Here is an 11,072-nt window from a genome sequence, read left to right on the forward strand (position 1 = left end):
GATAAGAACCCAATTGACACTGGTTCTACTTTATTGTTCTTATTCTAGTGAATGTTTCCCACTCAGTTAGTTCTTTTGCTGCAAACAAAGGAATGCCCTCCACCTTTCCACGCTGTTCCCTCTCTCCTCTTTCCTTCAGAACCGAGCATTTCCAAAGCGCCGAATAAAGTGTTAGGAATGACAAATTCGGAATCTCCAATTGTTGAGTTTCTCTATGGTACTCTATTGTGCTAAAACACCATGTATTGCAGTGCGTGTCCAACTTCAATATCCTCCTAGTTTCGTTGGAAAACCCTTCTTTAGATCCTTTGTTAGGCGATTGTGTAAGGCAGTTCATCATGGAAATGAAAACGAAGACTGAACGATGCCTTGTTGTGGGTGTACTTAATAAGGACCTCTAAAAAGCACACACAAATGTATAAATCTAAAAATGCGAAAGTCTGCTGAATATTCCCAGGTAAAATATATTTCGGCTTCCCTATCCCTGACTATTTTTATGCTATTATATCATCAAGGCTATTTTAAATATTTAGATAGCTAGAAGAATTCAAAGCTGTTTTTTAGTTCGACCCTCTGTTCTGATTCTCAGTGAGTTGTTTTCTGTGTTGACCTTTTTTTGTCGTAATGGGTGACTCATCAAATTCGATGAAGGCACTTCGTGGAGCCGCATTTGGAGGTGATTATCACCTCTTTTAGTCTAACCGTCTTCAAGAAATGGCTCTACCAACGCAACACTTAAGACATCAGAGAGATGGGGCTTTAAGGAAAGTCTCCTTCTATTAATACAGACGCGGCTGGATTTGAATTCATGACGGGAAATCATAGCAACTAACCAACGTCACCCAAAACAGCAGTAACATTATGCAACATATTATACCGTTAAGAGCAGTAGATAGGTGCCTTCAATTCGTTACGGTCCAGGATTTAATAAGCATCCCATTCATGCTGTCATCTCAACGGACTGGTTTACTGTGCTACCACAAATGTAGGAGTGGAAGGACCGTAAACATACACAAGTTGACTAAACCGAAAAGTCGACCAAGTATTATTGAAATATCAACATCAGCACTGTTCAACAGCTTATGGTAGCGGCAGAGATGCGTACACCTGAGCATTACCGTTGAGTTGCATACCACTCAGCACATCCTCACTGTGAGAGGGGAGGTGAGGAGGAATAGGAGGCTCACCAACCCCTCCTTGTCGTTTGTTTCGCGCTTCTGTGGCAGGTTTCTACGCGTATTCCCGGTACTTGCGTGTCGACCTGCAAGGAAAAAGAGGGATGGAAGGACAGGCCTGGAATAATTTGCAATTTAACAAACCCACCGTGCAGCAACGAGCCGACTTTTTCAGTGTTTCCACTGTTCTCCTGGAGTTTTGGTTGCCGGCTCTGTGAGGGAGGGGGGCATCTGAAAGCATCATGTGGACACACTCGCCGGCTGTTATTCAAATAGCCCTGACGTATCCCTTCCAGTTGGTTTCTGGTTGCTATTATCCCCTTTTTAATCCACTCAATTCCACCGACTTTGTCGTATTTAGTGCTTCGCATTTTTTGCCGTTCTGATTATGTTGTCATTTTTAATGTAGATGAGGTGCTCAGGGAGAGTATCGTGAATTAACTTCCCATTTCCTAGGTGTATCTTGATTTCAGAGACCTTCATAGCTTCTCAGCCCCAAAATTTGTTCCATAATGTCTTCTTTGCGTGTTCATCGCTTCAATTGGCTTAAGTTCACTTACGAATTTCTGATGTTCTATTATTCCTCACTACGTCAATCTACTTGTCAGCATTCCATTCCGACTCAGGATATGTTTAAATATCAAGTATTTGTAATTATTCTGTGGTGTACTTCGATTCGCTTTAGATTTCCGTAGAAATGAGTGAGGGTATTTTTAAAGGCTCATTATTTCATTGCAGATTCCCCTGCTTGTTTCTTTATCTTGAAGGAGATCCCCTTGGGTACCGTTTTCGCATATTCTTTGAGACCTGGACAAGCAATTGATCACAGTTGTACTTAGCGAGGCTGTGTACTGCCATTGGGCACTTTTGTCAACGAAAAAAATTACAAAATCTACCTTCCTCAATTTGTACCAATGGATCCGCGGAATTTACTAGACTAAACATTACCATACTATTGCTTTGTAAGCAGCTCTGCCGTTGAGCCACTGGCTACTGATCTGTCTAATCTCTTACCTCCTCCGGTGTGCTGCCCTGCAGGCGGAGTTAGCGGAGAAGGATATGGTGCTGCAACGCACTCGCGATGAGGTGACACGATTGCAAAATCGCATGTCTAACCTACAGAAAGACTTGGAGAACTCCGAGAAGGTCTCCTTAGACTTTGTTCGCCTCTCCCAACACCTTCAGGTGCGTCCCATTCCCACATTAATGTTCATCCTGTTGTATGATCTCTGATTTGCAGTGTCCGGGTCCTACAGCTAGGGCTTTATGAGGTGTCTCTCAGTCTGGCTAGAAACTGAGACACATTTCATACTGCTATGTGGCCCACCGCTGCCATCTCATCATTCCCCTCCTCGTTTGTAAGCGTCGTTCTCGGCGTTCCTCGTGCTCATCCTTCTGCGTCAACCATTACGATATTGTTTGTGCTTTAAAACTGCTTAAGATTCGTCAACGAAGATCATGCATTAGTTTTACAGGAAGAAGGTAGAGCATTTGATCCCCAGGTCATTGATGCATCTTGTCGATTAAAATGCATATAAATGTGTCCTCTTTGTGAACTTCGCTGAGGTTTCGTTTACTTGGCACTCCTCTAAAACGAGTACATCATATGTACGAATAGGTTGTAGAATGGCTTGAATACTAGCCCGTGTCACCGTTGTGGAGGTTGACTCCTAGAAGATTGAGTAAAAGAAGAACTGAGACACATGGCCTTCGTTTTGTTTTAGTAGTCGTCCTCGGTGCTCTTCGTGATTACACGATTTATCTAAGTGACCCGGAATTGAGTGCGGAATAATGGTTAATAATGTATGCAACTCTTTTTCATTACGAAGGAAAAATACCTTGGCTATCGTGGGCATATTCGCGTGAACTGAAGCCGATATGATGACAGATTTTCTTTCCATTACAGTGAGAATACTCCCCATTTCAACAGTAGTTTCACATGGGCCCACCTTTCACATTTCCTTTGCAAATTAAAGCTGGCAAAATGCCAATGCACTCCAAACTAAGCGTTATTGAAGTGGATATCATTCCGTTATTTCTTCTTCCTCCAACATTGAAGATCCAGTTGGAACGTCAGCGGGAGCAAACCCAAGAAGTTCGTTGGCAGGATCCAGAGGACGTGACACAGTGCCCGGGCTGCAAGCGCCCCTTTGAGGCTGGCATGGTGAAACGGAATTGTCGTCACTGCGGCGCTATCTTCTGCCCGGCCTGTCTAACTAAGGTGATCCCTCCATTCGGTGCCCGTTCGCGACCCGCACGCGTCTGCGACATGTGTCACACCCTCCTAGTTAAGGATGCCGCTCCGTACTTTTGCAGTGGCACCTTTCCCTGTGCAGATGAGGAATCGTCCCCTCCTTCTGCCACTCCCACCATTCTCCGCAAAAAACGCTGATTCCTCCGATCGTCAGTTCTCCCGCCCTCGGTGTCTTTCTTACCACTGTTGTTGCCACTATCCAGCGCCTTGTGTTAATTATATATATACATATATGGGTGTTACTTATATTCCCTTCGTGACTTGATGACAAACGAAGAAAGCCGTTCTTCCACGGTATTACTTTTGCATGTTGTTTGAGGAGGGATAGAAGAAGCTATGCTATTCTGAAGGTGTTGCAATGCCAGGGATGGGGTGAGACACTACTGGCAACCAGTGTAGGGTTAGTGTGAAGAAATTATGCCTGATCGGAATACGCCACCTGGAAAGCGTTTGCGGTCGGCTCAGGGACCCAACGTGTTTGTAGTTAGTGTTCACTCTTGACGACATTAGGTGGTGGATGTATGAAAGCGTGAAATTGAGCTGATTAGGTGTCTGTGGTTGTTAAAGTAGTTGCAACTGACACTGTCGGTGCTCGTGCTCACTTCTCTACCTACCTCTATCTGCTGTATTCCTATCCATGTATCAATCCATCCATCTACCTGCCTATTTATCAAGTTATGCATCTATCTATGACTCTGTTTGCCAGATCCAATGCCATGTAGGTGGGCATGGCCAGGTGCGTGTGTTGGAGTCATTAACAATGTCTACGCCTACTACCAAATATGGTTAGCAGTTGATCAAGAACCAATGCTATCCTGCCAGCTTTCATCGCGCCGGTTGTCTTGGTTGTGCAGTAGTGTAAGGTCCCGGGGGTTGAGCGGGGGCACAGCAGACAAACAAACTGCAGCTTTCCGCGTGCCTTCGTCCAGGCCATGGACGATAAGACTGGAAGCATGCTCGCTGAAGGTCGATGGATGGAAATAAGCATTGCTGTCAGTCACTTTAAATGAATCAGCTTTACCCATTCAAAATCCTCGTTGCACTGTGGCTTCATTCGCGAGGTAAAAGGACATAAATATGGGATTTGAATCGGATTATCACATTAAATGACCCAGCGGAAGTCGTTTTTCTTAGGCAAAAGTAAAGATCCTTTCTGGGAATAAATCATCACTTGATATTGGTGGCAAGATTTCTGCTTGCAGCCTCTCCTAAGGCATCAACAAAACATCCTTACGTCCCGGCCTCCTCGTTTAAGTGGGGCTAAGTTGATTACTGGTTCATTTACTCCCGTGGAGGTTGTAGTTGTTCAGCCTATTTGCCATGATTGCATTCACAATAATATAGTTGTCTCGCTTCTGCCTCAGAATGGGTTGCATCGGTGTTACAACCCCACCATGGTCTAGTTTTCTAACTACATTTGGGAATGCAATGATCCTGCAAAGTGAGTACGGATGGTCTGATGAGAGGCATGAATACTCAATAGCACGTAATACGTGGCCCCAAAGAGATAATGAGGGCATAATGCTATGTAACTTTTTAGACCGACCCACAAATTGGTTGCCGTGCTGGTGGAAAGGAGTCACTTGCATTCAATCTCTGCTGCCAGTCTTCTAGCCCGTCTGTGAGCTCATAGTGAAGATACTTCCAGACTCACATGTCTGGTAATGCTTTCAGAGGTAGATCGTTTGCTGCGGTTGGGCACTCTTCAATGTAATCGTCGCCCCTCATTGGGTCAAGGAAAAGTGCTGTGTTGACGATTTTATCGTGAATATTTTTCCTTTTAAATTGTCTGCCTATGTGGCGATAGCCAGTCATCAGGAAAATACATTTAAGAACGGGGGCAACAAATGGAATACAGGACTTGCTATTCAAACTTCTTTGCAGGCTTCTTCAATACAAAGGCTATGTGATCTGTAGTTTATAAACAAGTGATGAAAAATACAGCTGACAAATTTATCAAGCGATCTTGCTCTACGAAGCCTACAGATGATACTGATATCTTGGCACCGTTCCAACTGCATTCCTGCTAAGGAACGACGTTCTGACATTTGTCAAATAACAGTTTGGGGCTTTTGAGGGAAGTAGGTTTGCATCATTTAAATTTTTTGTTATTTTCAAGCAAAATGCTGGTACTCAGACTAACTGCGACTAAGTTCAGGCAGAAATATTTTGCCATTGCCAACATGAGGCCCTTATAATTATCCGGCGGTTTGGAAAAGCTTCTCACTTCTTGGAGGCGTCATTTTCAAACATTTTCCTTACATTCTTGACTAATGCAAAAAAGTGACATTAAGTTTACTCAAGCACTTTCCTACTCCTTTTATACACTAACAATGTAAATTTGGATTTAACTTTGCATTTATGGCAGCCCATTTCAGTCTGCATCTCTGTTGATTCTCGTCCGGCCGTGGAAGGCTGCAGACAAAGGCTGGAGACCATTTACGGGATAAACAAACGTCATTTTGATCATTCTGATTGCGAAACCCGTGAGAAAGGCACAAACGATTTCATGAAATCAGTTAGAAATCACACCAGACAAAAGTCCATCGTATGCCTTGCTATGCATTATAGTTAATTTTTTAATAAGGTAATGAGGTTTATTCAGGTCTCTTTCATACAGCAACTTGAATCCATGAGATGGTATTTGGTAGGTAGGCTACCCAAATGCTTTTACTTACATTGCTTGAGTCCTCGTCTTCACACTCCAAGTGGATAAAACCCGTTTCATCCGCCAAGAATCTATTGGTCACCACCATCATCATCAGTCGAATGCAACAAACAAAGCTGTCCATCCACTCACTGAAACTGTCGCCTGTACACTTGTTGAATTTCTCATTCATTTTCTTAGTCTGGACACTTACAAGCGAACACAAATCAAGCTGCAACAGGTTCCAGCCCCAGCATCACATTCCGGCCCAGATTTTTTTCTATTTAGTCCAGCTATATTCAGTAATCATAGCATATCTACGGGGGAAGTGTTAGTTTGGCCGGCAATGAAAACTATTGCATTAGTTTTGTACCAGAGCTCGTCTATCATTGTGTACTTTACCTGACCAGTCGTCCTCCCCACCATTTACCCCGTGTCCAAGATTTCACGCCACATGACCCAGTTTTACGCTTGAAATTTTACGAGTGTGAGTGGTTTATGTTCCGCCATCAAAAGTTCACTTTCACTCAGCATATGGGCGCAGAAGGGGAGGAGAGGGGGACGCGAGCCTGATTATGCATTCACCGGCGCGCTACTGGCGATTGGATCACATGATTCAACTCCACCCAAGCGAGTAGACCACGCTTTTTCAGAAGGCGACTAGTAAAAATGGTGTCCTTTCGTCTACGTTCGAATAGCGATTTCGGGAAATAAGAATCGAGTAAAGTTGTAGCCAATAAATGGTAGACCCAAACAGCATGTGGACTTCGTGTCATTGTTTGTCGTTTCGTTCAATGAGAGTCACTAAAGTAAAGTAACGGCAACTGCATTGTCCTTTTTTAGGAGGCCACAGCAAAGTGCCAGCGGCTGTTTGGTCACCTCCCAATAGCCTGAGCTGGGCGTGTGAGTCACCCGCCCTTGCACTCGTGGAGCTGGATCGATATTCGACCGGAAATCGATCGATGGCGGTAAAGTTTGATTATCCACGCGCTCAGGCGCGGTTTATCACTTCAGCTGTAAACCTTAACTATTTTCACGAAAATATTCGTATTTCCCGCTTTCTTTTGCTTATATCGTTAAGACTGTTTTAAAAGACTGTTTACTTACAGATAAATCTTAAAACCTTCCCTCTTAGTTTGGAAATTGTTATGTACACGCATTATACTCTACTGGCATAATAAATATGAGTTTTTGGAATCCGAGGATGTGTCAACAACTAGATCGCTAATTCAGGCTGAAATAGATTTCAGAAATAAACACCATGCTATATAATGACAGCAGTGCTGGTCAAAGTTCAACTTGAACTCTCGTGTGTCATATTCACCAGATCCTTAACTAGCTATTCATCAAGATGCTGGACTGCCTTTTCTGGGTTGAGAGAAGCAAAGGATTCGGCTTAAACCAGTCCTTGAAAAGAGGTCGCTTAATGGAATTACGCCATCTCCTCTTCATTCCTCGTCTTTGGAGCCAAGGACGCCAAACTGCGTCAAGAGATTTAATGGACATTGCACAATTTCTACAGCAATCACCGAATCCGAGATCAAGATCGTGCGTTTTGCACGCAATGACTGAAGATGAGTTCAAAAAAACTATGCCTTGAAAACGTATTGTCGTCTTGATGCCGCACTGATTGGGCGATGTTTGAAGACCCAATTCCTGCGGCATTGGCGGTGGATCGAGTAAAATGCCTGCCTGACTGCCAGATGTTTCTCCATAACAAATGGAACGGAGGCAGATGGAACCATTTGCGTCATTGAAAAGGAACTGAATGGACGAAATTTATCCTATCCTCCCACTACCTTATTACCCGTCGAAAAGTAGACCAGATGACGCCAGTTAATCGTCATTCAGGCGCCGAAACGAAAGGCCTTCATTGTTTAACGAAAATGTTATGCCGACCACGTGCTCAAATGTCTATACACTACAGGAATTCACGGATTTTGCTAAGGCACCTCAAGGAATGCAAATTAATACACTAGATAAGGGCAGAAAAATGGAGAGAGGTTCACTGGGAGCTCGGGATTCCATGTAGCGAACATCAAAACAGCCTTTAAAGTGAAATTACACGCAAATGCACACCAGAAGGCAATTAAATTAAGCGGTAAAGAGTCCACAATAAAAGAAGTTGAAACAGTGGTATCACTGAGGGATTCTTTACTGTTTCAACTTAAATCCGACGCAAACTCAGCCAGCGAGGTCATAATGAGCGCATTTTCGGATGCGATTTTTCACCGGCATTTGGTCAATAGACGTACGGTCTTGGACCCATTAACCCAGCAGGGTTGGAAAATCGGTGCGCATTTCGAACCGAACGTTTACTGATGCAGTTGACAATGGGCTCAGTTTGCCAGTCTCTAACGACTTTCATTCTTTTCTATAACTCTTAATGCCGTTAGGATCTGGCATCTGGCGATGGCCACGGATTAATCATTAGTACTCTTTCAATTTAATGTCGTACAAGAAGTGAAGCGCCGGCTACCTCTGCAGGCCCTAGGGGGCACATGAGAGAGTATCCTGAAAAGTTCACAAAACCGTAAACCAAAAAGAAGGAACGCTCTCCTCACACGGTAGTACTGTGCCTTGTTCTTATGCCTAAGGGTGAGCGCGTTAGCATTCAGAATGATGAGACTACGAGAGGGAGTACACTTCTAGTCACATACTGGCTGCGGTCCATTGTCACCGATTTTCACACGCATCCAAATTTACACTTACTTTTCCAATTACATATCGACTATTGTATTCACACCCTAACAATCAACCGTATAGTTAACAAATCAATGCTTTACTACCTGCTGACCTCACGATGACCTCGCCACTTGGACCTGATGCATGTGAGTGGAAAATGATTAGACCCCATGGGTAAACATAACAAGCACTGACATAAAAGCGCTAAGAGCTTATTTTCACCTAGCTTCCTTCCCTTCTCGATTTCAAAAAATGTGGTGCTAAGCCGTTGGCACCTACTATGGTTCTTCCTTTGGACTGCGATTAGATTCAGGCGCCAGAAGATGCTTGTTAGCCAATGTTACTGGGTCGGTTAACATTTATTGTCTATATTGTTTCAAAGAATCGCAAAAACTTGGTTTTAACTACCACAGCTTATTTCTGCCTAGTAAAGTAAGTTGTTGTGGAAGAACCACAAATTCGACTTGGAAAGGGACTGCGGAGATTAAATAGAGAGACCAAAGCCTGCAATACTTCTTGCTCAAATGGCACCGACCAGTTATTGTCCCATTCAGGTATGTTGGTATCAGTTCATTTCACGGAGAACTCAAACTGCATGACCTGATGCAGTTGAGGAGCAGTGAACGGAAGTATGGTGTGCAGTCATACTTGTTCGAACGCTCTCCACCGGCCACCTCAACGGAGACGCACAAATAAGGTGAGAGGCGGTGAATAGGGAAATCACCCGCCTACTTTTCAGTCTCTCGCCATTTTTACACTACGTTGCTAGCACAGCACCATTTTCTCCACCGACACCACCAGTCTCTCAATCCTCCCGTATTCACGTAGTACGGCATGGCGAGTTCAGGAGCGTATGATTTACGTGCTGTAGATTTGTATTACTAGGCATTCAAATCGGTCTTCTGGCTCTCTTTGGTACTTTCATCATTTTGATTTTTAACGCGTTCATATACCCCATTTTCGTTTGAGGGATCACTTCTTCCTATTCTTGACATTCACTTGTGCTAACTTTAGCTATTCAAGACAGTAAGACGCCTTTTGAGTGATTTTTCAACCTGGAAGTTCGAATGACGGCCCCCCCCCCCTCCTCCCTCCTAATGCCATAGGGAATTTGTTTTGGAAAGGGAAGATATCATCAGCGTAACGGTTAATAAGAAATTGTGGGCTGAAACTCAAAGTGAGCCCCACCGCCCTTCGTCCTCATGAAATATGGAACAGAATGTCAGCTGAAGAAGACTTGTTGCAAGCAACAGTGTGTTGTCTTGCACTTAGGAAGTATTTGTTTTCTTACCCAACGAACAAAATTTGCATTTCTTTTCAAACAGTTAATCCAACTGTAGACATGGCCAGCTAAATCATTTCCTCCTTTACCACATTCTAATTTGAAGGCGTAAAAGCGACGATGCCACATGCGGTATTGCTTTTAAATTGCTAAGTGTAGACGAATTTATTTCAAATTAAGGTAAAGCAACTAATTCCTCATTATTAAATAAGGCCTACAGGCTCAAAGTTTGGTGGGTGTAGTGTCTTTGAGGATTTTTAAACCCGAAGAGTTCGATTTCGGCTTTTTCATGCATGTGGGGAAGAGCTGGAGGACCAGTGACACGGGCGGTTCGAGCAAAGCTGCATGTCCTAGCAAGGACTTCAACCGGATCCCAGAGGACTGGAAAGGCCTGCTTAATCACATCCGCAATTTGAAAAAATCATTCCACTACACAACAAAAGTTGTAACGCGCCTCCATTTGAGCCATTGATCATCGTTGGGAAAGCATTCCTCTAGATTTGACGCAGATAGTCACTGACGGAGATAGAAGGAGAGTTTGTCAAATTTGTGGCATATGGTAGCAAGTACCCAACTCTGTAACACATTATGTCCGGAATACTCGGCTCTCGTCTATCATGAATACGTGCATCCACGAGCACATGGACGGTTACAAAACTGATATCAAGACAAACATGTCCAAACTGAATCGTCGTAATAATAATCATTTCCTCATGATTTCGACTTTCATTTGGACCACAGCCAGCCCTTTTACACGCCCAAAAATGTCACATCCGTAAGCACCTTCAAGGGCTTGATTTATTTACATTGCTAGTTATCACTGATTAGGGTGGAGATCTGCCTTGTCTAGTTGGCATGGGTAAGGTCTGGCACCAGAAGTGGAAGTGAATGACCTTTAGCGTAATGGCGCGCGTCCGAAACCGTTCCCTGTGGAAGTGCCAAGTGACGCAAAGGGATGCCGCCTTTGTGTGGACGAACGATTAATTTAGAAATGCAACTTAGAGGAACAAAGTACATCATTGAGAAAAT

The 11,072-nt window shown here is 43.8% G+C and overlaps 1 protein-coding gene across 1 annotated transcript; it reads left to right on the forward strand. All coding sequences in view use genetic code 11, as the record gives it.

Annotated features, from left to right (window-relative positions):
• Positions 1-3,114: 3,114 nt before the first annotated feature.
• EGR_04571 (hypothetical protein) lies at positions 3,115-7,348 on the forward strand (the record flags this gene model as incomplete). Its single annotated transcript, XM_024493820.1, has 6 exons — positions 3,115-3,247; positions 4,445-4,490; positions 5,734-5,977; positions 6,017-6,080; positions 6,118-6,378; positions 7,212-7,348. The coding sequence occupies 6 exons, from the start codon at positions 3,115-3,117 to the stop codon at positions 7,346-7,348; spliced, it is 885 nt and encodes a 294-aa protein (XP_024351748.1).
• Between the last annotated feature and the right edge of the window lie 3,724 nt (positions 7,349-11,072).

This window comes from Echinococcus granulosus, assembly GCF_000524195.1.
Source record: "Echinococcus granulosus chromosome Unknown EG_S00029, whole genome shotgun sequence".
Taxonomy (NCBI): domain Eukaryota; kingdom Metazoa; phylum Platyhelminthes; class Cestoda; order Cyclophyllidea; family Taeniidae; genus Echinococcus; species Echinococcus granulosus.